The sequence below is a fragment of the Eubalaena glacialis genome, chromosome 1 (assembly GCF_028564815.1).
Source record: "Eubalaena glacialis isolate mEubGla1 chromosome 1, mEubGla1.1.hap2.+ XY, whole genome shotgun sequence".
NCBI classification, from domain to species: Eukaryota; Metazoa; Chordata; class Mammalia; order Artiodactyla; family Balaenidae; genus Eubalaena; species Eubalaena glacialis.
This window is the reverse complement of record NC_083716.1, coordinates 113,244,602-113,271,062: the sequence shown is the minus strand read 5'-3', so window position 1 is coordinate 113,271,062 and position 26,461 is coordinate 113,244,602. Positions and strand designations below refer to the sequence as shown.

Sequence of the window (26,461 nt, the reverse complement as noted above, 5' to 3'; positions counted from 1 at the left end):
GGTGGTCCAGTGGTTAAGACTCCACGCTCCCAATGCAGGGGGCCCGGGTTTGATCCCTGGTCAGGGACTAGATTCCGCATGCCGCAACTAAGACCCGGCACAGCCAAATAAATAAATAAATATTAAGGAAAAAAAAAAAGGAGTGGGGCCACAGAGCCCACTGGGGAGACATTGGAGGGCGCACAGTCCTGGGAGACGACAGGGTCCACGGTGGGCCTGGATGTGACGGGGAGGTGAGGGCGTGCAGCAAAAGCAATTGGAGGTGAGGAGGCTGGAGGTCCCCCTGCAAACACATCTGCCCCCAGGGGTGCAGAAGGAGCTGTGTGCCCGTGTGCCCCGTCTCCTCTTCTCCCCCAGAGCCAGCCCCCTGCCTGGCCTCCCAGCGCTCTGTGTCTTTTAGGGACGAGATTTACTGCCAGATCTGCAAGCAGCTCTCGGAGAACTACAAAACGAGCAGCCTGGCCCGGGGCTGGATCCTGCTTGGCCTGTGCCTGGGCTGCTTCCCGCCCTCCGAAAGGTTCATGAAGGTGGGGAGGGCCGGGGGCAGGGGCTGAAGGCGGGGGCAGCGAGGGTGGGCCCGGGGCCCTGGAGCAGGTCCAGACATCCTGACCCATGCATGGCCCAGTTCTCCTGCTCCTGCAGGCCAGGATGGGTGTCAGTGCCCGGGCTTCTTTGAGCCTCAGTTTCCCGTCTATAAAAAAGGATGCTCCTTCCAACCCCTAATCAGGATCTGCAGGGTCATCTTACCTGGGCTCAGGCACCAGGAGACAATGAGACAATGGGTGCAATGGGCATTGAAAAGGCAAAGGAGTCTGAGGAGTGGGCACCAACCAGAGATTGGCTGCAGCATCTCTCTCTAGGCCTTAGAACTAACAAGGGAGGTGCTTTCAAGTGTTGGAGGCCCCAGGCTTTGCTACTCTAATATACCTTTTGGTTCTGATGATAAAAGCAATATGTAGGATATGAAGAAAGTCTAGAAAGAAAATAAAAGTCATCCCCACACCCAGAGGTAACTTCTGTTACAATTCCTGGCCTTTTATGGTGCGATAGGGTCATACTTGGAATCACATAGGAAACAATCTCACTACCTCTTGTCCCTTCAGGGACAGCAGGAAGTGTGGTCACCCTGGCCATCTACCCTGGGCCCTGGACCACCCTTGACACCAGTAAACCCTTCCAGGCTGCATCCCCTCAAAGAATCTCTCTGAGAGACAAAAAGGTTTTCAATGCCTTGTTTCAGCATCTTGTCAAACATATTTTGAACATCGGCTCTCCTGCAGCTTTCACTTATCTTATATGTCTTCTCATGTCATAAACTGTTCCCAAATGGCAGTGCTAATGCCATCTGTTAGCGCTGTCCCAGCGCGTATTTCACTCGTTGATGGACATTTAGGATCCATCTTCCGATTGCCCATCACCATAAACACCACTATGATTAAAAACTTTAGGGACTTCCCTGGTGGCACAGTGGTTAAGAATCCGCCTGCCAATGCTGGGGACACAGGTTCGAGCCCTGGTCCGGGAAGATCCCACATGCCGCGGAGCAGCTAAGCCCCTGCGCCACAACTACTAAGCCTGTGCTCTAGAGCCAGCAAGCCACAACTACTGAGCCCGCGTGCCACAACTACTGAAGCCCATGCGCCCTAGAGCCCATGCGCCACAACTACTGAGCCCGTGTGCCGCAACTCCTGAAGCCCGCACGCACTAGGGCCTGCGTGCCATGACTACTGAGCCCACATGCTGCAACTACTGAAGCCTGCGTGCCTAGAGCCCATGCTCTGCAACAAGAGAAGCCACCGCAATGAGAAGCCCGCGCGTCGCAACAAAGTGTAGCCCCCCCTCGCCGCAACTAGAGAAAGCCCACGCATAGCAACGAAGACCCAGTGCAGCCAAAAGACTAAATAAATAAATAAAATTAAAAACAAAAAAAACTATATATCTCCCTTTATCATAGGTTTGAATTATTAGGTCAAAGAGTATGTACATTTTTAAACTATGTACTATTTAAAACATATTGACAAATGGCTCCTCAGAAATGCTGTGCAATTGATATTTCTTCTCACAGTGTGAGAGCCCCGTGTCAATGCACCTTTGCCAACACTATTATCATTTTTATTTTCATTTAAACGTTTTTTCCAGTTTTATTGAAATATAATTGACATATAACATTGTTCAAGTGTAGGGTGTACAGTGTAGTGATTTTACATAGGTGTGTATTACAGAATGATTGCCAAGTAAGGTTAGTTAACACATCCAACATCCATAGTTACAATCAGTATCACAGTTTCTAGAATTTGGACAGTAAGTAGAAAGTGTCCTCTATTCTAAGTGTCTTCGTCCCCTTCCCTTCCTCGCCCACCAGTATCTGCTGAACTTCATTGGTCAAGGGCCAGTCGGCTACGGGCCCTTCTGTGCTGAGCGCCTGAGACGCACCTGTGCCAACGGGGTGCGCACGGAGCCGCCCTCCTGGCTGGAGCTGCAGGTAGGGGCGAGAGACAGTCAGTGTGGGGTGGTGCCAGCCGTCATGGCTCTTCCAGCACAGCTCATGGGGCTGCCAGCAGGAAGTGTGTGCTCCGGGCCCGTCCACCGCCTTCGTGCCAGTGGTCCCTGTGAGCCCCACCTGGGGCTCAGCCTACCCAGGCCTGGTCCAGCCTTCAAAATTGCACCCTCGCCACCAATCTAAATCGGCATTCCTTTAGGGCCCTACTAGCTGAAGGGGAAAGTAAGTCTACTCAGTTCCTTAGCTGCAGGGTGTGAGTGGCTGCTTAAAGCGTTACCCCTCCCAAGGACATATGCATTTTATGTGGCCAACCAAGGTTGGCAATGTTGTTTGTGTCACCTGTGAGTTCCTGCAGTATCCTCAGGAAAGGTCCTTCAGAAGCAGGCGGGGTTGAGGGGACACCCCTGCCCCCCACTACACCTGCAGCTCCTGAAAGGCACTCACTGTCTGTGCCCCATGGTGCCCTATACCAGGGTAACCTCCCGCCACACCCCCTCCCATCCTCGCCCTGCCACCCGAGTCCACAGGGCCTCCCCGCTTCCACCTTATCTACCTGCTCTGCCCATGAGCCTTGGGGTTGCATGTGAACTTGCCTTAGCGGTGTGGTGCTGCTCATGCCCTGCTGTACACAGAGAGGAACAGTGGCTTCCTTGGACCCAAAATGTTCCAGAGTATGAGACCCAGCCATTTCCAAGAGCTTTTTGACTTTCTGTGATTCTGAGTCACCCAGCCAAAGCTCAGGGATCTCATGTTAAAATTGGGCCTTCCACTTGCCGGCTGCATCCCAGGGGCGCAGCCCTGGCCCAGTCTGTCAGTTCAGTAGCAGATGTCCGTTGGCCAGGACTTTTGTTAACTCCCTGCCGAACCGGGTGGGGCTTCAGAAGGCCCCTCCCCCTGGAACCCATGGGGATGAGCCAGCAGGGGCAGCGGGTTGGGAAGAGGGGACGGTGGACCGGCCTCCCATCCCAGGGTTCCGGGAGCACCAGCGCCGGCAGCTGAGTCCAGGAGCCTCCCGGGTAGAGGACCTGAGTCTTCGTCTGTCCCCAGGCTGTCAAGTCCAAGAAGCAGGTCCCGATCCATGTGACCTTGGCGACTAGAGAGAGCCTGACCGTCTCGGTGGACTCAGCCTCGACGTCTCGGGAAGTCTGCCTGCACATCGCCCACAAGCAGGGCCTCAGCGACCACGTGGGCTTTTCCCTGCAGGTTGCCGTGTACGATAAGGTACTGGCCAGGGGGTCCCATCCACCACCCGCCTGTCAGCCTAGCCACCGCTCGCCTTGCCAGCTGCCAAACACAGATACGAACACAAACTCCCGCTCACAGACATGCCTCCTAACCAGGCAACCTGCCCTCCTGCCCCAACATTCACGCGCTCGGCCCCAGACGGTGTCACACGCACACCTGGCAGGCCCCCTGCCATGCCCACATCCTGCTCCAAGCCCCCCACGCTGGGGAGCTCAGACTCCCATGTAGCAATGCGGAGGTCACACCAGCACTGCCCCACCTGAACCCCACATTGTCGCCCTCCCAGATGCCCTGACGCCCATGCCCACAGCCTCAGACCGAGACGTGCTCATGCCAACCAACCAATCAGAGTGTTCCGGCCCCGTCACATGGGCATGTGCCGCCTGTGGGCGGGGCGGGCGGGGGGCAGTGTTGAGGGGGGGGTGATTGACAGGCCACGCCCCGTGGGGAGGAGTCCCTCGGGCGTCCAGCGGGCTTTTGTCCTCCGTGTGCCAAGGGCAGGTGGGGCGGCCTGACACGCAGCAGTCGCTCACCCCTGCCGCCCCGATTCTGGCCTCAGTTCTGGTCCCTGGGCAGCGGGCGCGACCACGTGATGGACGCCATGGCCCAGTGTGAGCAGCTGGCCCGGGAGAGGGGCGAGAGCGAGCGCCAGGCGCCCTGGCGCCTCTACTTCCGGAAGGAGTTCTTCACCCCGTGGCACGACTCCCGGGAGGACCCGGTCAGCACCCAGCTCATTTACCACCAAGTCCTCCACGGAGTCTGGTCCGGCGAGTACAGCTTCGAGAAGGTGAGGGGGCCGCGGCCGTCAGGGCCCTGAAGACCCACCCATCAGACAGCCTGAGGAAGCGCCCTGTTCCAGCGCAGGGGCGGCGGGGACAGAGCAAGGGCAGCTGGGCTGCGGCCACCAGGGATGCCCGTGGGGAGCGTGGAGGGCAGGCGGCCAGGGGAGAGGAGTGGGCCCGGGGGTGCGTCCACCAGTGCAGGTCCCTGGGCCCCTCCGGGCGCAGCTGTCCCTGCCCGGCCGCCTCCATCTCGTCCCTCAGCCATAGGTTTGCTCAAGCCTCTGGGGTTTGGGGCACCTGCAGCAGGTGGGGAAGCCCTCCCATCAGCCCCAAGCCCACCTGGCCTCACCATGGCAGCTGCTTATGGGGCAGCAGGGCCTGGGGGTCAAGAACATGGCCTTGGAGCCCCGGCACTTGAGTTCAGGTCCCACCTGTGCCTCTTCCTGGCAGTGTGACCTTGGAACGTTAGGTCACCTCTCTGAGCCTCTGGCCCTCATCTGGAAAGTGCAGGGTCACCTGAGCTTTCTGTATGTTTGTGAGACTGGAGGAAAGGGAGCTCGTGCACCTGAAGTCCTAGGGCAGCACTGCACCTGTTCACTGGGTGCAGACCTCCCGGGCCTGAATCGGAGGATGCTGCCCTGGAGGTCGGAGGCAGCCATGGCAGTCCTGGAGGCCGGCCTGGAATGGGGCAGTGGGCCGGGAGAGGCAGGGGCGAGGGGAAAAGGGGGCCCAGAGGGCAGGCAGCTAGGTGGCCGGGCAAGGTTTTGGTGTCCCGGGAAGAGCAGGGCTGCTTGGAGCAGGAACCCTGCTCTGTGCTGTGCATGCTGGTGCCTTACACAGGCTTCCACCCACATGAGTCCCGCAGAGGCCACACAGGGGTGGCCACTGGTCGCCTTTGCCCAGTGAGGACTCGGGGAGACAGGGTAAAGGCCTCGCCCACACTCACCCCACTCAGACAGCAGTGTTTGGGGCTCCACCCAGGCCTCAGAGCTCCCTGCCACACATTCTCTGGCTCCGGAGGGCTAAGAGAGGGCCACAGGGGATCCCCCCCTTGTCCTCAGGCAGAGGCCCCGCAGGGCTCAGGCCAAGGCCGCTGGGAGGTCCCTGCCTGCCAGCCGGAGCCCAGCCCGCGTCGGGGCCCAGTCGGGGCCCGCGGAGGTTGTGCCGTGGTGGGGGAGGGGCAGGTCCTGCCTAGCGGAGGTGGCTGGTCACCTCTGCTGTGCCGGGGCGAGGGCGTCCTGGGGGAGGGTGGGCTCTCAACGCCGCCCCCCCCCACGGCCCGCTGTGTGTCCCCCGGGCTGTGCAGGAGGAAGAGCTGGTGCAACTGCTGGCCCAACACTGCTACGTGCAGCTCGGCACCTCGGTGGGGAGCCAGGCCGTCCGGGAGCTGCTGCCCAGCTGTGTCCCCCCCAAGCTGTACAGGACCAAGACCCCAGAGAAGTGGGCCAGCCTGGTCACCGCCGCCCACACTGAGGTCAGCCCCCCAGAGCCTGTGCACTCGGGCTGTGCAGCTCTTTTTGGGGCCCTGGGGGCCCTGGGTGTGTAGAACGGTTGGAGACCCCGTTACGAGTCCCCACTCATGGGGGGTTGGGAGACTAACTTGCTGCTCAGCAGAGCCCTGTCTCTTCAGGTTTAAAGAGTCTCGTTCAGGTCCACTCCCTCTGACAGGCCCGTTCCGTCTTCCCTCCTCCTTCCACGGTGGCATCCTGCGTAGGTCAGGGCAGCTCAGCCCCGCACTGGTCTCCACTGCAGTGTTGGGCTGGGCCCTGGCCTTCCGGCGCGAGAGGGCATCCCCAGCTGCTGACCGCGAGCACGCCCTTGCCTCGGCACCAGTCCCGCCCTGTGAGGCCCCATCCTGGCCCCAAGCCTTACGGTGTCCCCTTGCTGGGCCCTGTGTGCCCGGGGCTGGCTCTGGACAGCAGGGAGGGCTGCCCCTCTTCTACCCCTGCTTGGTCAGCCCACACCAAGTGAAGGCGGCTCCCGGAGGCTCACAGCCTCCTCCCCAAGCCTCTGCCTGCACCTCCCAACACCAGCTCGTGTTGTCGGGATCGCCCGCACCAGCGGGGGCTTCTGCTGCTCCTGAACTTCCACCCCAAGAGGGGACGAAGACAGGCTGTCTGGTTCAGTCCCCCTGTCTCTCTGCCCCTCCCCACAGGGCTGTCCCCAACCCGCCTCTCTGTCAGAGCCTCCTTCCTCATAGGGTGCTTTGCTCTGCAGCGTGGCCTGAGGGTGCAAAGGCATCTCTGAGGGCCTGGCTGGCTGGTGCAGCTGCTGCAGGAGAGCTGTGCCCGGGGGGTTACTGAGGATACAGCCCTTTGGTTAATGCCTCCCCTGCATTAACTTGCACTGGGGGCCAAGAAAGAACAGGACAGGCAGTGGGAAATACGAAGGCAACATGGCGCCTGTTTGTCAGGGGTTGGCAGCCCAGTGGCAGGGAGATAAGCCCCGGGGGAGTGGCAGCAGGGGCCATCCAAGTGCGGAGAAGGGCAGGGAGGATGGCCAAGCAACACGCTGTCCTTTCTGGCAACACAGAAGGAGGGGCTCAAAGTGGGTCCGTGGACAAGGGTCCTGTACGCCTGCGGCGGGGGATGCAGCTTGCTCTGTCCTGCTCTTAGGGTGTCACAGTGCACAGCCCTTAGGAAAGGCTCTAAGAAGTCCTGCAGGACAGAAGCCTGATTGTCTTACCCAGTGTTCCCCACACAAGCTTGACCATAGATGCTCTGTTCCACAAGGCAGTGGCTAGCATCCCTTGGGGACAATCCTTGAACGGGAATTTGGGGAAGCAAACCCTGTTGGTTGTTTCTGTTGTTTCCCAGCCTGAGTGGATGTGTTTACAGGGGAGAGACCATGGACGTTTTAGGGCTAGTACGAGATGGAGGGGAACAAGAGATGCACATGACCCCAGACGAGCATGAGTGAGAAGTGGCTTCGTAATTTGGGAAGGGGGAGTTGGGGTGAGAGTAAAGAATTAGGAAATTCACACCACACTTTTTCCAAAGTGGACCGTTTCACTGATTTTTTTCCATTAAACATTTAAAACCTGGGCATTACCAAATAAACCAGAAAATACAAATACAAAAACAACAGGGAAACCACCAGTAATATCACATCAAAGCGCTCATGCCTCTTAAGCTTGTGGCGTGTGTCCTTCTAGACTGCCTTATTCACACGTACACAACGGAGACGTGCATATGATTGGAGTGAGAGAAATACGCCTTTTTTTTTTGGCTGCGTTGGGTCTTCGTTGCTGCACGTGGGCTTTCTCTAGTTACAGCGAGCGGGGGCTACTCTTCCTTGCAGTGCGCAGGCTTCTCATTGCAGTGGCTTCTTTTGTTGCGGAGCACGGGCTCTAGGCACGCGGGTTCAGTAGTTGTGGCTCACGGGCTCTAGAGCGCAGGCTCAGTAGTTGTGGCGCACGGGCTTAGTTGCTCCGCGGCATGTGGGATCTTCCTGGACCAGGGCTCGAACCTGTGTCCCCTGCACTGGCAGGCGGATTCTTAACCACTGCACCACTAGGGAAGCCCGAAACACACCTTTTTTAAAAAATAAAAATAGGATTATCATTAGATAACTTTAAAACATGCTTCTTTACTTCACGTAATAGTTTGGGGCCCTACTTCTGTGTCACTAAGTACCGATCTGTCTGTTTTTAAGGGCTGCATAGTACTGTATTCATGAGTTATAATTCACTTCACTGATTCCTGCTGATGAATGTTAAGGTCATGCCCCATTTTTCACTGTTAAAACAGCAAGGTGAACCTCTTTGTAGATACAGCTTTTGTATGTTTGCCGGTTATTTCATCAGGATCAATTTCTAGAAAAGGGATTTCAGAGTGTGTGAATGTTCTAAAATCCTTGACACCCGTTGCATACTGCCAAGTCTCAGGTAGGATGTATCAATTTACATCCCCCAATCCAGTATCTGAATGTTACCCAACCACCTTTTAAAGTAGGAACAAGAGAAATAACATTTTACTCAACACACTAACAAGAAAGCTCAGTTGGATGTTACAGCCAGCGATGAGCACAGAGCAGTGACATGGGGAGAGGAGAGGGTGAAGGCGGGGAAAAGCCGAGGACGGGGGAGGAAGGAAGGTGAGACCAGACTTGGTGGGGGGGTGGTTTGAGGTGAAGGTCCCTGAAAGACGCCTCCCAAATGTGCAGACGAAGAGCTCCGCAGAAGAGAGGCAGAGGGGGCACCAGCAACACACAGACACACACACACCATGGTTGGCCTTGGGCACGGAGCAACATGCAGCCCCTTGAGGCCAGTGTCGGCGAGAGCCCGCCTGAGCCCGCAGATGGGGGCCCGCAGACACCTGCACGTGACCCTCACGGTCTTCCAGGCTGAGGCAGCGAGCAGGAGCCTGGCCCTACAGCCTCTGGAGCTCTGATGCTGAGGAGGGGAAAGCCTTCCTTTCTTCTCAAAACCGCCCGTGAGGGGTCCTCCCCAGCCCACCAGAGCCTCCCACCCAGCCCTCGCCAGCACTGGCCTGGCTTTAGGCAGAGGCTTCACAGAATGATCCAGCGAATGAGCGCCCTGGGCGCTGGGTGAGTAGTTAGGTGGGGGATGATGAGTGATGGAGGTGACGCATCATCATGTCCCCCGAGCAGGCGCCATACACCCAGAAGCGGGCCACGCCACTGGCCGTGCAGGAGCAGGTGGTGGACACCGCCTGCCTGAAGTGGCCACTGCTCTTCTCCCGGCTCTTTGAGGTCACCACACTCTCAGGTAACGGTGTCTGACTGGGTAAGAGGGTGCAGCTGGGCCCACACCCCGGGCCAGCCCAGGCTTCACACTTCTGTCTCCTTCCGCCAGGCCCCCGACTGCCCAAGGCTCAGCTGATCTTGGCTGTTAACTGGAAGGGGCTGTACTTCCTGGACCAGAAGGAGAAGATGCTGCTAGAACTCTCTTTCCTAGAGGTCATGAGCCTGATCACCAACAGGTGGGTGCCCTGAGGGAAGAGGCCCCAAATCTCTCTCTCCCCACAGCCTCAGCCCTTGGGGGCTGCAGGAGAGACAGGGAGAGGAGGAGGGACATTGTCCCTGGGAGCCCGGCTGGCTCATACCACATCACACGTGTGGTGTGATGGCCGTTGGATCGGGACCCACCTTCCGCTGTCCCAGGGCCAGCACTGTGTCTGCACATCACGCGTTGCCTTCTCAAGCTTCCTTTAGAACCCAGCCCCCTTGGAAAGGGGCACATAAGCTTGCAGCCTCCAGGGTGTACGTTCACCTATAGGCTCCTTCCCTTCTCACGGGTGGGAACCACTCACTCGGAGGTGCCAGCCATCTGGGAGAGGGAGCGAGGGACAGGGCTGCATGTGCAGGGCACAGAACAGCACTAGGGCGGCCTTGCACGCCTGGTGGGACCTCGGACGCCCTGTCCCTGTGCTCTCCATGGCTCTCACCTTCTGAGAAGGCCTCCATGCCCTTCGGGAAGGCCTGCTTGTGCCCTGCCAGCGCCCCTGCTTGGTTAAAGCACAGCCCGCTGTGGCGTGGCCACTGTGGTCATTACCGGTGTGTGCAGGGCGCAGGCTGGCCTCCACTTACTGAGGCTGACCGTGCTGGGCGCTCTGCTATGCCAGTAAGTCCCCCCAGCACCCCCAGTCTGCAGGTAAATGAACGGAAGCACATAGAGGCTGGGTAGCTCGCCCAAGCTCGCCCAGGCTGGTGCTCCATCTCAGCGCCACCGTTCTTTGCAGTGGCCCCGTGGTGGCCCTCCACGCTGGCCACCACCTTGCCTGCCCGGAGCTGATCCCACAGACTGGGGCTCAATACCACCACTGCGTTTGGAGCCCATGGGAGCCTAAGCTCTGGCTCACCTGCCCACACACACAGCGGGGCCTGGGACCGGGGCAGACTTGCTCTCAGCCCCTGGCCCTGCCATGGCTCTGGACTCGCTGCTCGGTTTCCTCATCTGTAACTCAGGCGGGTCACCCCTCCGAGGCTGTCGAGGGGCTGACCCAGGGGGAGGGTGGAGCAGACCTCTGGTCACATTGCCCCCTTTCCCCCTCAGGGAGGCCCAGGGTGGGCAGAGGCTGGCGCTCGTCACGCTGCATGAAGAGGAGTTCGAGTTCAGGTCCCCCAGCAGCGTGGCCATCGCCGAGCTGGTGGCCATGTTTCTGGAGGGCTTGAAGGAGAGGTCCGTGTTCGCCATGGCTCTGCAGGACAGGAAGGCCACAGGTACGCAGCCAGGGCGGGAGGGGACCCGGTGAAGGTGGGTGGCCTGCTCGTGCCAGGTCCCGGTGGTCACGTGGCAGGCGGGGCACAAGGACTCGAGCAGAGAGAGGGAGAGAGGCCACCAAGCACTCGGGGGGCAGCGGTAGGCAAGGCCTTCCCATGTGCAAGACGAGGGGACTCCGGGAGGGGTCTCAAACCCTCCAAAGTGAAGTGCGCTGAGGGCTGTCCTCGTGCCGGAAGCACGGGCAGGGCCAGCGCCCTCACCTGCAGAGAACAGCTGGGCCACCCGCCCGTGCCTTGCCCACCATCCCCACAGCTGCCCTGTTGTCCCATTTTACAGGCAAGGACTGGAGGGTCAGAGAAGGGGCGCAACTTGTCCAGGGCCACACAGCTCAGAGGGGGGTTGGGGGCGGGGTGAGCCCGGGCAGTAGAGTTCTCAGCCACAGCTTCCCTGAGCACGGCTGGAAATCAGGCTTCAGGAGGGAGGGGGCAGGGGAGGGCTGTGCACAGGGTCTTAAGTGCAGTAAGAAACGTCAGCAGAAGCTTTGTCCCTGGGGCCCATTCCATCCTCACAACAGCCCCAGGAGGGAGGGATGTCTTTCTTCATTTTACAGTTGAGGAAACAGGCTCAGAGAGGTCACCCAGCTCCCGGGCAGGCTTGGTGACTGCCAGCTGGTATTCTATTCCCTTGGTCCACCTGCCTCCCGGCTTGCCAGCCATCTCCTGGTCAGGCGTCTGAGCAGGTCTCCCCAGCTCCTGCCACGCCAGGCTCTGTGCCTGTCCAGGCCCGCCGAGGGCCAGAGCTCTGGGAATCCCACCACCAGCTCACTGTCACGGTGGCCTTGGGCCCACTGCTCTGCGCCTCCGTTTTCCCACTGGTCAAAGGAGATGACCTACAGGATGCCAGCACAGCCTGTGGCCTCCGCTGAGCCCTTGGGAAACGGCGTCTTCTCTGCCCCGTGTGTGTGTCTGTGTGACCTGGATTTGTAGAGGATGCCACCCTCCTGCCCTTCAAGAAGGGGGACTTGCTGATCCTGACAGAGAAGCAGGGGCTGCTGACCTCTGAGAACTGGACCCTGGCCCAGAATGACAGGACCAAGAAGACGGGGCTGGTGCCCACGGCCTGCCTGTACACCATCCCAACGGTCACCAAGCCCTCGGCACAGCTGCTGGTAACTCATATGCTCCCCTGCCCTCAGCTAGGCACCCGTGGGCACCTGGGGAAGTGGCCGAGATGCCCGGCCTGGGGTCCTAGCTCAGGGGCGGGGGACCCACCTCACGGATCCTGGGCAGTCACGTCAGCTCTGCCAGCCCCGTCATCCTTCTGGGGTGATGGAGAGGCAGGAAGTGCTTGTGCAGTGAGTGCCTGGCGCAGTGCTCAGCATTTAGTAGGTGCTCAATCAATGGGCATTCCTTCCACCCCTCCCACCAGGGAGTGTCCTGGGGATGCATCCGTCCTTGTCTCAGCCTCATTTAAACTCTGACCCAGGGGGGCTCAAGTCTCCCTACCCCTGACAGCCACCCCACCCCAGCCCCCAAGACCAGCCCCCCAGGGAGACAGGACAGACAGGCCTTCCAGCGTGCATGTATTGAGTGCCAACTGCGTGCCCCGCGCCTGCAGTACAGGATTGAACACAGTAGTATCTCCGCCCTCACGGAGCACTGGGACGAATGACGACTTGATGGCAAGTGAACGAAGTGCCACCAAGAAGAAGTACCTGTTGTTATGGGAGCAAATCCTAGGGCGGGGGCTTGCCCTGTCTGGGAAGGCATCCCTGAGGGACTGGTGCTGAGGCCGGAAGGAGGTCGGGGGCCAGGCTGGCAGGGTCAGTGTGAGAGATGTCCCTGAGGAGAGGTGCCCCAGGGAAGGGGAGCGTGGTGGGCCTGAGAGCCCTCCTAAGGGAAAGGAAACAGGCTCAGAGACGTTGAGTCACTCATCCTGGGTCACACAGCAGGTGACACAAGAAGGGTAGACCCAGGCCTATCCAGCCCTGTGGTCCGGCCCCTCCCGAGTCTCTGAGGCAACCAGGCCAGGAGGAGCTAGTGGGCAGGGGCTCCTGGACACCCACAGACCCGTGCCCTCACAGAGCTTGCTGGCCATGCCACCAGAGAAGCGGAAGCTGGCAGCCCAGGAGGGGCGGCCCGCAGAGCCGGCCCCCGAGGAGCAGCCTGAGGAGAAGCTGCACACCCTGGAGGAATTCTCCTATGAGTTTTTTAGGTGACTGCCCTGCCCACCCCCAGAACCCACCCCAAGCAGCCTCTCTCTGCTCCCCGGGGGCCGGAGGCCATGAAAGCAGGTGCACTGCCCGCCTGGCCTCGCTGGGCAGGGAGGGGACCCTCTGACCCTCCCACGACCACCCCCTTTCTGAGCTGAGTGCTGTGGGCACAGAGGGCCTCCCCGTGGGGACCTGCACTGGAGCCCGGGGCTCTCCTGCCACTGTGTGCGCGTGGCTCATGGTGGGGAGGGGACAGAGAGGAGCACGGGCAGAGGAGGCGTGAGGAGGGCCCTCACCCCCGCCTCGATCCCGGACAGGGTCCCAGAGAAGGAGACGGTCAGCAGAGCCGTGCTGCCCCTGGCCCGGACCCGGGGCCGCCTGTGGGCCCACTCAGCCGAGCCGCTGCGGCAGCCTCTGCTTGGGCGCGTCCACGCCGACGCCGAGCTGCGGGACGTCGCCTGTCTGATCTTCATCGATATCCTTTCCTGGCCAGCCTGCCCCGGCCCCGCAGCCCGCCCGCCAGGGGTCCAGATCTCCCAGGGCACAGCGCTGCCCCAGGGTCCGCGCGGGGCCGGGCTCGGGGGTCAGCGGTGACAGGCAGCCCCGCCGGCGCGTTCTCCTTGACGGCCGCACCCATCCTCAAGTACATGGGCGACTACCCCTCTCGGAAGGCCTGGACCTCCCTGGAGCTTACCGACCAGATCTTCTCGGCGGCCCTGCAGCAGGCGGCCCTGCAGGATGAGGTTTACTGCCAGATCCTGAAGCAGCTGACGCACAACACCAAGAGGTCTGTGGGGACCGGGGAGGGGCAGAGGGCACCGCGCGCGTGGGTTGCCATGCCCAGGGCCCCCTCAGGCCTCGCCCAAGCCCCCAGAGGCTGTGTCCTCTGTTCAGAGGGGGAGGTGGCCCCTCATAGAGGCGACCCTCGCAGTAACGGTGGGAAGGTTGGGACCCGGTGTGTCCCTGACTTCCTAGGCTGGCCAGAGCCGGCGGGGAGGCAGACCTGCCCTGGGCCCTGCCTCTCCCCCTCTCTCCTTTGTCACCTGGGCAGGCCCTGGCCTCTCTAAACCTCGTGCCCTACTCCACAAGATGGGCACAATAGCACCCCCTCCCCTTCTCGTGGGCAGGGAAGCCTTGGCGGCATTGGCAGCAGAGCAGCGGCTGCCTTGCCCAGGGCCTCAGGCAGGCCTCAGCTCATAGCATAAATCCTAAAAAGCCCCATCTCCCCGAGGTGCCTGGCTGGCCCGGGCTTCTGGGAGGGGCCCCTCCTGGGCTGACCAGCGCTCCACCTGCAGGCACAGCGAGGAGCGGGGCTGGCAGCTGCTGTGGCTCTGCACTGGCCTCTTCCCGCCCGGCAAGGCGCTGCTGCCCCACGCCCAGAAATTCATAGACACGCGGAGAAGGAAGATGCTGGCCCCCGACTGCAGCCGCCGCATCCAGAGGGTCCTGAGGTGCGCCTGACAGCTCCTAGGCCCCCGGGAACGTCGGCTTGGGGATGCCGAGGGGCCCCGCCGGCCCTCCAGGAGCTCATGGTCCAGTGGGGACACCCGCCAGTGGAGCCAGACTCGGCTTCCTCTCTAGAAGCTGGTGTCAGTTTGCGGAGGCGGGACCAGGTCCCAGCAGCCGGGGAGGAAGACGGAGAGTGAGGCCCCAGAGGGTTGCAGGGCGGCCAGGCTGGTCGGTGGAGGTTTCCGGCCACGAGCTCCTCCTGCCCCCGTGGCTGCCTGTCCAGGGCAGAGAAGGAACTACCCTGAGGCCAGAGGATGACCTTGATGTCCCCAGCCACCTGTGTGTCCTCCTAGCCCAGCCCACAGGAGTTGAGCTCAGACCCATCCCTGCCAGCCCATCCTGCAGTTCTTCCCCGGCTCTGCCTGCCCTCCAGCCCTGGCTTGGTCTCCTGTGTCTGTGGGAGAGGGTGGGGTGACCTGGTGAGCAGACGTGACAGTGAGTGGCAGCCTGGGTCGCGGTGGGGAAGGTGGGTGTCCCCATCCCCAAGCCCCCGCCCAGCTGTGTGGGAATGAGAACACGACCCACCCTGCCTACTGGTGCCGGGCCCAGGACCCCTGGCCAGCCTGGGTCCCCTCCCCATGTGTGTCCTCAGAACCTCGGGGCACCTGGGAGGGGAGGCCAGGCTGGCCGCTGCTGCCTCCTCTAGGCCATGTGCCCAGCACCGCAGGCAGGGCAGCCCCCAGGGAACGGTGGTGGTCTCGGGGTTGGCTTTTGTTTTGTACCTGGCACAGAGCTTAGCTTAGAGGCTGGTGACAGGCTGGGCCCAGGTGAGGGTGTCGGGTGGCAGGTGCAGCGTGCACTGTCTGCTCCAGGACGGGGCCCCGGAAGCAGCCCCCGCACCAGGTGGAGGTGGAGGCCGTGGAGCAGAACATCTCCCGTATATGCCACAAGATCTGCTTGCCCAACGACACGAGCGAGGTGAGCCCCTGCACCCCCCAGGGACCCGCAGCCGGAGCAAGGTCCCTCCCCACGGGGGTCACCCGAAGAGAGCCGGGAGACACCGCCGGACACGGCTGTTTCCAATATAGAGTGGATGGTCTCCCCTTCAGCGCTCTCCTAGCCCTGCCCTGTCTCCCCCAAAACTACCGCTTCACCCCACCCCGGTCCCCATGAGCATGAACTGAGTGCTGGGCGCCCTCAGGTGCTCCGGGCTGCACAGGGGAGGGGTGGGCCCCGGGGAGGCTGTAGTGCAGTCAGGAGTCCGGACGTCCCAAAGGTGTGGGGGGGCATTCCAGGCCGGGCACAAGGGAGAAGAGGCCACAGGGCTGGGCAACAAGGCTGAGTCCCAGGGCCTGGGGGCCCCTCGGGCTTCCGACCCGGCCCCGGGACACGGTGAGCAAGGGCCGCCATGGGGTGCCTGCGGACAGAGCCCAGTCAGCCTCTGGGGACGGCGGAGGGGACAGGTGGGAGGCGGGAGACCCTCGGCCAAGGGGCAGCAGTGCAGCGAGGGGGCCCTCACAGCCCTCCCCAAGCGGGCTGTGGCCTTGACAAAGTTCCCACAGTCTGGCGGCAGGCTCTCAGAGCAAGTTCAAAAGGCTGGGACTCTTGAGACCCCAAGACAGTGAGCCTTGTGACCAAACAGCGCACACATCCGGCCAGGTTTCCAGAGAGGGAGTCTTGCCCTTCTCAGGACAGGGCAGGCGCGACCCCAGCCCCAGCCAGCAGGCTGTTGAGGGTCACCCCGGGCCGAGCCGCGTCCTGAGACGTTCCCCTGCCCCCTCTCTGCCCAGATGCTGGAGGTGGGCACCAATACCCGGGTGCGGGAGGTGTGCGACAGCATCGCCGCCCGGCTGCAGCTCGCCTCCTGGGAGGGCTGCAGCCTCTTCATCAAGATCGCGGACAAGGTACGCGGCCCAGCAGGCCAGGGGCCGGGAGGGAGGGCGGCCGGGCGGGGGTCTCCCACCTGCGCCGGGCCAGGCCCCCCGCGGCACACAGGCTGAAGGGACGTAGGCGGGAGGGGTCGGAGCCCCAGTGCGGCACCTAGCCTCCCAGGCTAGAGATGGGTCCCTGGATGCCACACACCTGCATGCCTCCCTGTGCCCTCCTCTCCACCTGCCCCAGGTCATCAGCCAGAAGGAGGGAGACTTCTTCTTTGACTCCTTGAGGCAGGTGGCCGACTGGGTGAAGAAGAACAAGCCCCAGAAGGAAGGTGAGAGGCAGGAAGGAGGGGTGGGGCGGGGAAGGAGGGGAGGGGCGGAGAAGGAGGGAGGGGCCGGGAAGGAGGGATGGGGCCGGGAAGGAGGAGGGGGGCGGGGAAGGAGGGGAGGGGCCAGGAGGCCGGGAAGGAGAGGTGGGGCGGGGAAGGGGTGTTGCCGGGATGTGAAGCGGGGCAGGGTTTGTCTGCCTCCTGGGCCAGGGTCAGGCGGCTCCCCGCGCCACTCCTGCATGGCTATGCCCATTCACTTATTCATTCATTCTCATTACCCTTCATGTTCCCTGGGTCATGGGTACGCCAGGCCTAGGGCCAGGCGGTCAGGCCCTGCCCCTGGAGCTCTCCCAACTCCGGCAGGGGCCGGGCATGTGGCAGGCCTAGAACACATGGCGGGACTGCGGGTGATGGAGGGTGCATGGGGGCAGAGCGGGCAGAACGGGGCCTGACCCCACGGGGAGATCCGGGAATGTTCCTGGAGGAGGGGGCTTCTACACTCATCTTGAGGGATGTGGAAGAGCTGGGGGCCAGGGAGGAAGAGGCGTGGAGGCTTTCCAGCTGGGGAGGCCGCGGTAGCAAACACAGCGGCGATGCGAGGGGCCAAGGGGCAGGGTGCGGGGGTGGGCGGGCAGCGCCCCGGGCCTGCTGGGCCAGGGACAGGCTTGGTGCTCACTGCCGCCCCTGTCCAGGGGCCGCTGTGACGCTCCCCTACCAGGTGTACTTTATGCGGAAACTGTGGCTCAGCGTGGCCCCAGGGAGAGATGTGAAGGCAGACACCATACTCCATTACCATCAGGTACCCGGGCCGCCCCTCCTGGTGGGCGTTGGGGCCACCCTCGCTCCAGCCCACACCTGCCCTGAGAGTGGAGCACGGCCGCCTTGCCCCTGGGCACCCAGCTCCCGCCCAGGGCTTCACAGTGGGCCAGCCGTGCCCCTGAGGGCTCTGGAGCCAGGCGCAGAGGGACAGCGGTGTCTGGAGACAGCGGCCGTACCAGCACCTGCAGCGTGCCTGCCAGGGCGGGGAGGCGCAGGGGGTCCTGCAGGCCGTGGAGCACTGGCCCTTGCCCTGAAGGGGTAGAGCAGGCCTCGGCCTCCACGGCGAGACGGCAGGGAGCCCTGCCTCCACTCAGCGGCCTTCCTTCTGCGGGACACCTTACCCTGAGGACCTTAGCTTTTTGCGGGCTCGGTTTCCTGGATGGGGGCGGGCTACCACATGAGTGTGAAGCCGAGGGTGGCTGCAGCCTAAAGTCCAGCTGTCCTTCACCCAGGAGCTACCCAAGTACCTGCGTGGGTTCCACAAGTGTTCGCAGGAGGATGTCATCCACCTGGCAGGCCTCATCTACAAGGCCCAGTTTGGCAATGACCGGTCCCAGCTAGCTAGCATGCCCAAGGTCCTGAGGGAACTCGTGCCTGAGAACCTCGCACGTCTGATGTCCTCAGAGGACTGGAAGAAGGTCTTTGGCAGGGGCTGGGGAGGGGGCCCTCGGCTGCTGCCCCTACAGGGACCCCGCCCAGGTGCCACCGTGGGGGGTGGCCTGGGTCCGCGGTAGCGCCTTCCCCGCGCTGCCCACGGCCTCCGGCAAAAGCTGCTGCTCTGGGCCAGGACCTCGGGGCCTTGTGTGGCAGCCCGGTCGGGCAGTGGCCTCCACTCAGGCCCTCACTGGCCCTTGCTTCCCCCAGCGCATTCTCCTGGCCTGTGACAAGCACAGGGACATGACAGTGGAGGAGGCCAAGGTGGCCTTCCTGAAGTGGATCTGCCGGTGGCCCACCTTCGGGTCCGCCTTCTTCGAGGTGAAGGTAGGCCGCGCCGCCCCAAGCCCGGCCATCCTAGCCACGCAGGCCCTGCCCGGCTCTGGCCCCAGCAGCCTGAGCTTCTCCCCCAAACACGCCATGGGCAGGGCCAGCGGCCAGGTCTGGGGGAGCAAGTGTGCATGTGTGTGCGTGCGTGCGTCTCAGGGAGGGGCCGCCTGGCCTCCCGGGCTGCGCTGTGATCACTGTGACCCCCCTCCCTCCCCAGCAAACCTCGGAGCCCTCCTACCCGGACATCATCGTCATCGCCATCAACCGGCACGGGGTTCTGCTCATCCACCCCAAGACCAAGGTAGTGGCAGGACCCTGGGGACTGCGCCAGGGTCCTGGGGCCCCTGCGCAGGTGGGGCTGCCCTCCTGGCCTCCCACACGTGGCCCTGTGGGCTCTGGAGGACCCCGGGCAGCAGCTCAGACTCAGGGCCCCTGGGCCGTCTGGGCTTTGGTTGGCTCCTACCCCCGCCCGCTGTGCCCCCAGGACCTGCTCACCACCTACCCCTTCACCAAGATTGCCAGCTGGAGCAGCGGCAGCACCTACTTCCACATGGTGCTGGGGAGCCTGGGCCGGGGCAGCCGCCTGCTGTGTGAGACCTCTCTGGTGAGCCCGGGGCCCGGGGGGCTTCTCCCAGCCCACACACAAAGGACCCAGAGGCTCCGGACACTGGGTTTCCCCGACCCTGACCCAACGCCCCTGGCCACCGGGCGAGTTGCTCCCTGGGAGGACGTGGCCCCCATGCCTGGGGTGGGCAGGCCGGGCTGGGCCAGCAGAGGAAGGAGGTGCAGCTCAGGAAGGGCTGGGCGTGTCACCCAGGGGGGCAACAAGGCCCGGCAGGGGGGGCCTGTGGTCCAGGGAGGGAAGGGGACTCGGGGCCCGGCCGCAGGAGCCCTGTTTCTCTCCTCACGCCCTGCCCGGTGTGTCACTGAGGCAGAGGTTGGGCCCCGCAAGCGCTGGCCCAAGCCCCACTTAGCTGTACCCCTCAGACTCCGACCCCACCCTTCCCCCCGTCCAGGGCTACAAGATGGACGACCTGCTGACCTCGTACGTGCAGCAGCTGCTGAGCACCGTGAACAAGCAGCGGGGCCCCCGGACCTCAGTCCCGGCCAATCCCTAGCAGCGGGGCCCTCTTGCCCATTCAGCCACCCTCTGCAATCGGGGGGTCCTGGAGGCACTTCCCGAGGGCCCTTCTCTGGGCCCAAGGCCTGCCCTCTGGTGGCGGGCTTTCAAGTCACCCTCTCCCCAGAACCCCCAGCACCACCCTGTGGCACCCCAGGGGACCCTCCCCCCGGGTGCTGACTCTGAGGGCCGAAGGGTGGGGCCGGGACAGGCAGGCCTCCAGGCCGATGGATGGATGGCGGGGAGGACCACCCCCCCCAGGAATGCTCAATAAAAGTTCCGCGGAGCAGTGGGGAGAGTGTCAGCGAAAGACGAGGGTAGGGTTGGGCTGGGGCTCGGGTGGGCAGGAGGTCCAGCAAAGGGTTCCTTCCAGAGAAAGCAAACAGCACTGCGGCCCGTCCAGGCCCAGCGGAGAACAGCTCCGTTCTCAGGGAGTGACTTCCTTCGTGTCTCCCTCCTCCCTTTCCTTCCACCCCCCTCTCTCCTTCCCTTCCTGCTTCTCAGACTGCTGAGATGCTTTCTACGGGCCCCTCTGCACACCTTTCCTCCTTCCCCCCGGCCGGCACTGGACACGGGCTGCCGCCAGGAGGGTCTGGTGGAGGTGGCCGCCGGCTTTGCTGCCCCAAGGGCGGAGCTGGATGCAGGGCGTCGGAGCCTGGGCTGGGCGCCCACGGCCCCGGCCAGCCCTGTCGGACCCTGTCTCCCGACTCCACCCACCGGGCCAGCCTTCAAGGACTTAGGGTCTCTGTTGGCAGCCTGGCCCTGGGACGCCTGTCCAGTCTGGCGTCTGTCTCCCTAACCCTGAGGCAGCGTGTCCAGCGCAGTGTCACAAACCACACAAGCCCTGGGGTCGTGTAGAGAAGCCTTCATTCGTTGTGCAAGTGTGAGTCCCAACACCAGGGTCCCACGCTGTCTTCCCCGGAGGGCAGGAACGAGCCACCCACCAGAGCCCACCACCTCCTGGCCCCAGGCCGTACCCAGGGAGTCAGCGTGTGCCTGGCGGCGGGGTGAGTGGGGCCCTCCTGCTGCTGCGTGGGCTGAAGGACCAGGACTTGCCGGCCCGGTCTGGGCACGAGGCTCCTGCTTGGCTGAGCGCGTGCGTGGTCGGGGGACCGCAGGGTGGTTCCCCGGGGGCGCCCACCCACGTGGCCCTGGGGTCTGGGCGGCCGCCTGGCCGTGGGCTACACCCGTGCCACGGGGGGCGGAGGCTGGCCACGCTGCCACAGAATGTGAGCCACGAGGCCTCCTGCGGGGATGGGACAGGTCAGGACAGGCCGGCCCAGGTGACCCTGGCCCTACTTGCTTCTGTCCCTGGAAGACCTCGGGCTGAGGCTGTGGACGAGGACCTGTCACAGGCTTGCCACGCCCAGGCCCCTGCCCCGTGGCCTCTGGCCTCGTGGAAGGAGGCGGGGAGGGATGGGATGCCTTGTGGTGGGGGGAAGAAGATGCTGAGCAGAGAGACGGGCAGGGAGAAGCCACAGGTTCGGGCAGCGAAGCCGCGGGCAGCGAAGCCGCGGGGGGCAGGAGGACGACGGGCCGGGAGCGGGCGGCGGGCGGGCCTCTCAGGCCGGCTGGAGGCCCGCGGACTTGGGCTGCGCCCTGCGGGCTGCCAGCTCCGACAGCTTCTTCAGCCGCTTCTTCAGCTCCAGCGGGAACTTCTCGTAGCACCTCTTACACACGGGCTTCATGTCGAACTCCACGAACTTGTTCCTGGGGAGGAGGGGCAGCGGCCAGGAGAGCCGGGGTCTCCTCGGACCCCCGGCCCAGAGCCCGCCACCTCCCCCTGCCACAGCCTGTCCCCCGCCAGCCGGCCAGGTCCGGGGGGCACCTTCTGGCCGGACGCCATGGGAGACGAGGAGATGGGCCTCCAGGCTTCCCTTTCTGCCTAGAGACTTCTCTTGAATGCTGGAACTCCAGAACCTTCCCTCTTGTCCTCAGAAGCCGGGCCGCACCTCCCCTCCCCTCCCCGCTCCAGCTGCCCTTCCCCCCTCGGCCTCCTAGGTGAGGTCTGGCTCCTCTGGCTCTGAGCACCCTGCTCCCTGAGCCAGAGCGTCCTTCCCTCCCAGAGGCCAGCGCCCTTCCGAGTGCTGGAGGGCCATGTGACTCTTCCTCCCTCTGTGCCCTGGGGGGGCGTCCCTGGACCTGCCTTCTCGGGGCTGGGGCTGCCCCTGCTCCCACTGCATCCCCAGGGAAGCTGCGATGAAGAGAAGAGCCCATGGCAAGCCGACTCCAACCCGAGCCCCCGACGGGCTCCAGGAGGAGGGAGGGGGACGCCCTGCAGGTCTCCGCCCCCCTCGGCCCCCGACCCCCGGGAGCCAGCACAACTTACTTCAGGGTGAGCCGGCTGTTGCAGGTGGAACAGGAGAAGCAGTGCACACACCAGGCCTTGTTGAGGGCCGACACCACTGTGCGGGGCAGATGGGGGCTTAGCGGCCCCCCCCAGGCCAGCCACAGGCCCAGCTGTGCACACGGAGGGCCAGCTGGGCGCGCAGCTGCAGGACCCACAGCCCAGAGAGCGCGGGGGAACGGGGCCTGGGGCGGGAAGCGGGCACGGGGACAGAGGGGCCTTACCATCGCCCTCTATCACGTGGCTGCAGGTGTAGCAGACGTCCCCGAAGAGCTGTGGACAGAGCGGGTGTTAAACACGCTGCAGGCATTCGTGCCCCCAGCCCAGGGCCAGGGGTGTGGCCCCCACCCGCCCCCGCAAAGGGCAGCTCTCATCAGCCACCTGGGCCTCCTGCCAGGGCACAGCCTCAGGCCTGAGGGCCCATCAGAACTACCCCCTGGGAAAGACAGCAGGTGGAGGCATTGCTCCCCCTAAGGCCCCTTTGCTCCCGCCCGTGTCCTGAGAAGTGTGGGCAAGGCAGTAACCCTGTCCTCTGTGCCAGAACAGCTGGGCAGCTTTGCCAGGCCTGGAAGGGGGGAGGAGATGGTGGTACACATCACCCCGAGAGCCCAGGACTTCACACTGCCATCTCATTCAGTGCCTGGGGCAGGCCTGAGCCACAAGGCACGTTTCTCAAATGGGGACACTGAGGCCGAGAGGGCTGCCCCGGTCCCGAGACCCTGAGCTCACCGGCCTGGCCTCAGCACCCACGGCAGGGCACCGGGGGCCGCCCCATGTCCTTTCCTGCCACTCACACAGCCCACGCCCTGCCGGCTCCCCGCGCTCCCACCTCCCCTGCCCCGGGCCCTACCTGGTTGTAGTGGGTCTCACAGTAGGCCAGGCCCTTCTTCTCATAGTGCCGGTGCCCCAGGAACGGCTTCTCACACTTGGCGCAGACAAAGTGCTGGGGGGGTGGGCAGGGAGGGCAGCGTCAGGCCTGGAGCGACCTCCCAGCACACAGCCAGGAAGCGGAGGCTGGTGGGCGGGGGACCTCGCTGGGCTGACACCTCCACGGACTGCTCCTGGTCAGCAGACCCCACTCTTTCCCTGATGCCCGGTGGCGCTGCATCCTCCCCAGGCCCACGGGGCGCCCTCGGCCCCCGTGTCGGGGCTGGCGAGGTGCCCGGGCCATGGCAGGCTGCACTGTCTGCCTCTGGTGCACACACCTCTACAGGCCCAGAGTCACCGGGCACACCTTCCGCCCGTGGAGGCTGTGGCGTGTGAGGATTCACCCTCCCCCGGGGGACCGGGGGCCGCGCCAGGACCCTCGCAAAGAGGCCGCCCAGGGCAGAGACTGGGGGACACAGAGCTGGCCCGGTCACGGGCTTGCACGCCTCCCTGCCAGGTGGTGTCCCTAAGGCCATCAGAGCCCCCGGCGCAGGGGTGAGTGTTCCCGGACAGCCAGTCGGACACACCTGAGCACCTCGCCTGCAGGTGGGCCAGACACGCAGCCACTTCCATCAACAGCAATCCCACAGGGCACCCCGGGCCAGTATCCCCAAGGTGTTCTCATGACTTTGGAATCCTCTAGAAGGCCAGGATGGGGAGGGAGGGAGGGAGGGGGTGTGCCTGCCCGGCCATGGCCTGTGGGCTCAAGTCTCCTGGGTCCCGTGGACAGACCTGTCCCAGACCAGGGGTGAGGAGGGGTAGCACCCACGAGGAAGGTCCCCGCTGGGAGCCGGCCCCGTGGCCTGGGGGCTGGAGGGCGTGTGGAGGGGCTTCGGGGCCAGGCTGGCTGGGGACGGGAGCCGGGGCGCCCACCTGCTGTCCGGCTGGCCTCGCTCACCTCCACGTGCCACTGCTTGCCCAGCGCATTGACCACACGGCCCTCGATGGGCCGGCGGCAGGCCCCACAGATGGGGACACCCATCTTGTCATGGCAGGGCAGGCAGTAGAGCTCGCCCTTCAGCTCGCGGGCCTCTGCAGTCAGCTCCTTCCTGGAAGACGGCGTGAAGCCCCCGGGTGACCACCCTGCCCTTCCGTGGCCTGTCGTGCTGGGAGGGTCACCCCAGCCCCTCCAGCGCCAGGGAAGCAGCTCCCTGAGACACGCCCGCCACCTCCACCCCCCACCAGCTCGGTCCCAGCAGAGCGCCCGGGACAGGCGTTGCTTTCATCTCTGCTCTCTTTGGAGACTTCCTGTGCCCCAGACGGGCCCCAGGGCACAGGATTCCCGCCCGGCCCTTGCAGAAGGCGGCCTGTGTCCGGCACAGATCTGTTCCCCGGGCCCCCGCCCTCCAGACCAGACTGGGCGTCTGGGACCGGCACGAAGGGATGGCTCCGTGGCCTCTCCTTCCTCCCTCATCCACTCCACCTCACGCTCACCCTCCGCACCTGTGATTCCCTCCTCTCTGCTTCACCGGGGGCGCCCAGCCCTCCCTCACCCACCCTCACCTGTGAGTCCTCCCATCAGTCTCCCCTGAGAGACGCGTTTCCTGCAGCAGTGCCCTCCCGGACCCGTTCTACCTGCCCCTGCACCCCACTCTCCGGACGCCCCTCTCTGCCCCCCTGGTGCTCCCCTCCCACCCCATCACTGCCCCGGGCGGCCGGCCCACCTCCACCCGGCTCTCCACCTTCCCGGTCAGCCGGGCCCCGGCTGTGCACCTACCCGCAGTGGGTGCAGCTGAAGTGGTCTGGGTGGTAGGCATCATTCCTGAACATGAGGGGCTGCTCGTCGATGACCAGGTGGCAGCGCTGACAGATGTACTTGCCCAGGCCCTTGGCCTTCTCACGGTTGTGGCAGGGTCGGCACAGGTGCCTGTGAGAAGTGAGGTGGGGGTCAGGGGCAGAGCCGCTCCTCTTCCTCCCCAGGCAGCCTGGGCCACCTCCCTGGAGAAGACGCCCCCAGCCCCCGCCCGCAGCTTGAACGGACGCCTGCCGGGAAGCCTCGGGAGCTCAGCTCGGTGGTCCAGAAAAGCAAGCTAACAGTCCTGCGTCCGGGAAGGCCACGGGTGCACCCTCTGAAAGGAGCCTCTGCACGGGACAAAGACCAGCAGGAAACACAGCAGCATGCTGGTGTTTGCCATGTTTGGACAGTACAGCAAATGCAGTGCTTTTCTCCTTTACGCTTTTTCTGAGCCTAGGACATCGTGTGTGGACGAGAGCAGACATTTCATGGACATTTGCTGAAAATTTCATTTTATTTTTCAAATGTCTTTTAACACACACGAGTAACCGTATAGTGACTTTCGTGCCCAGCCCAGGGGCCAAGGAGTGCCAGGCCCGTTGGGCCTGCACGCCTACTTCCTCAGGGGTCGGCCCGACAAAGAGGAACCCGGACGTCTACAGGCTCTCTCTGTCTCCAAAGACAAGCGCAGCTGTGTCAGATGGAGGCCCCCAGACCCAGGAACTGTCATCACAGAGTCTTTTTTGTGAAGACCTCAGAGTAATTTCTGATGCTACTCCCTCCATTGGGCCACAGCTGTGGTCTCTACCGAGAGAGAAATCAACATGGTTTCTGTTTCCTTGGGCCTCAAAGGCGGCAGGAATTTAGATTCAGGGTCCCCGGGCGAAGACGCACAAAGGCCCCAGTGCACTGCTCCCATCCCCCACCTGCCACCCAGTCTGCAAGTGCTCTCAGCATCCGGGCCCTCCTTCCCTCCCTTTCCAGGTCCCCAACCCACTCTCACCAGCCTCCCGGCCACCTGATACCGGTGTGGGCCTCTTTTAGAGGCAGGTCAGGGAGTCCACTTAAGAGATTGACTCTCAGACTCAGGAACCCCCAAGCAGGTGTGGTGGGCAGATCCTAGGTGCCAGGGCAGCCAACTCAGCATCCATGCCCTTGACCGCAGTGTCTCCTACCGCGTTTGGGTCTGGACTGCCCTGTGCTTGCCCTGAGTGTGTCCTAGCTCCCCGGGGTGAAGGGCAAGGGGCCCAAGGGAGAGCCCAGCAGCCACCTGCTAAGCTGCTGACCAGCTCCCAGCTGCGCTCTTCCGGACCCTGTGTGCCCCACCCAGGGCAGCGGCTCAGGGCAGGTCTTCTGATGCGTAAGTGGGTGAATGATTGTAAAAGTCAAGAAGGGAAGGACGGCGGGCGTCATCTCCCCACGACGACGTGGCCACCGAGACTGGAAGGTCGTCTCCTGGCCTGGGACCCCCGGCTCACCCTACCGGCCCAGGGGCCACTGACGTGGCCCGTGGCTTCAGTCCCCATCTCCCTTCCGTCCCCAGATCCCTGAAGCCCAGTGGGTTCTCCCCGCCCCAGTCTCCCCCAGACACCCTGTGCCCCAGCCCCATCCCAGGCGTCCTGCCACGGCGGGGCCTTGCCACTCCCATGCCTGCCGCCTGCTGCATCTCTGCCACAGACAGGGCATTTATTCCCTACAACCCCACTCCAATCCTGGTGACTCGTCTTTAGCAGTAGGACAACATGCAACCCATACGGAACGCTTTTTGTTTCAAAGATATAGAAATTAGCGCAACTCCTCAAAATTCTGTTGCAACGGTCAATGCCCTTAAAACCACTGCCATCAGTCACCCGACAGCAGCCAGCCAGACTCCCACATTTCAAGTCACCATGAGCCAGTTCTCCCAGACAGCCACCCTGGGTCACAGCGGGGAGGGGGGCCACACACC

The 26,461-nt window shown here is 63.4% G+C and overlaps 2 protein-coding genes across 5 annotated transcripts in view; one reads left to right on the top strand and one right to left on the bottom strand.

The window, feature by feature from the left end:
- MYO7B (myosin VIIB) overlaps positions 1-19,787 on the top strand; it is a 99,500-nt gene extending 79,713 nt beyond the window's left edge. The window contains exons 27-48 of the mRNA XM_061199089.1: positions 401-527; positions 2,363-2,482; positions 3,548-3,721; positions 4,305-4,532; positions 5,834-6,001; positions 9,142-9,259; positions 9,347-9,473; positions 10,547-10,713; positions 11,701-11,882; positions 12,798-12,928; positions 13,244-13,401; positions 13,560-13,713; positions 14,222-14,377; positions 15,248-15,353; positions 16,166-16,279; positions 16,497-16,584; positions 17,274-17,380; positions 17,853-18,038; positions 18,265-18,381; positions 18,602-18,685; positions 18,869-18,988; positions 19,401-19,787. Of these exons, the coding sequence (XP_061055072.1) occupies positions 401-527; positions 2,363-2,482; positions 3,548-3,721; positions 4,305-4,532; positions 5,834-6,001; positions 9,142-9,259; positions 9,347-9,473; positions 10,547-10,713; positions 11,701-11,882; positions 12,798-12,928; positions 13,244-13,401; positions 13,560-13,713; positions 14,222-14,377; positions 15,248-15,353; positions 16,166-16,279; positions 16,497-16,584; positions 17,274-17,380; positions 17,853-18,038; positions 18,265-18,381; positions 18,602-18,685; positions 18,869-18,988; positions 19,401-19,502 (3,034 nt within the window). The 3' untranslated portion in view covers positions 19,503-19,787. The remainder of the gene's footprint in view (positions 1-400; positions 528-2,362; positions 2,483-3,547; positions 3,722-4,304; positions 4,533-5,833; positions 6,002-9,141; positions 9,260-9,346; positions 9,474-10,546; positions 10,714-11,700; positions 11,883-12,797; positions 12,929-13,243; positions 13,402-13,559; positions 13,714-14,221; positions 14,378-15,247; positions 15,354-16,165; positions 16,280-16,496; positions 16,585-17,273; positions 17,381-17,852; positions 18,039-18,264; positions 18,382-18,601; positions 18,686-18,868; positions 18,989-19,400) is intronic.
- Positions 19,788-20,354: 567 nt separating this feature from the next.
- The window catches only part of LIMS2 (LIM zinc finger domain containing 2), a 40,892-nt gene continuing 34,785 nt past the window's right edge, over positions 20,355-26,461 (bottom strand). For all 4 annotated transcript variants that reach the window (XM_061183017.1, XM_061183019.1, XM_061183018.1 and 1 more), the window contains exons 5-10: positions 24,496-24,645; positions 23,677-23,827; positions 22,702-22,794; positions 22,076-22,124; positions 21,834-21,909; positions 20,355-21,214 (exon numbers count right to left, since the gene is read on the bottom strand). In XM_061183017.1, the coding sequence (XP_061039000.1) occupies positions 21,067-21,214; positions 21,834-21,909; positions 22,076-22,124; positions 22,702-22,794; positions 23,677-23,827; positions 24,496-24,645 (667 nt within the window). In that variant the 3' untranslated portion in view covers positions 20,355-21,066. The remainder of the gene's footprint in view (positions 21,215-21,833; positions 21,910-22,075; positions 22,125-22,701; positions 22,795-23,676; positions 23,828-24,495; positions 24,646-26,461) is intronic.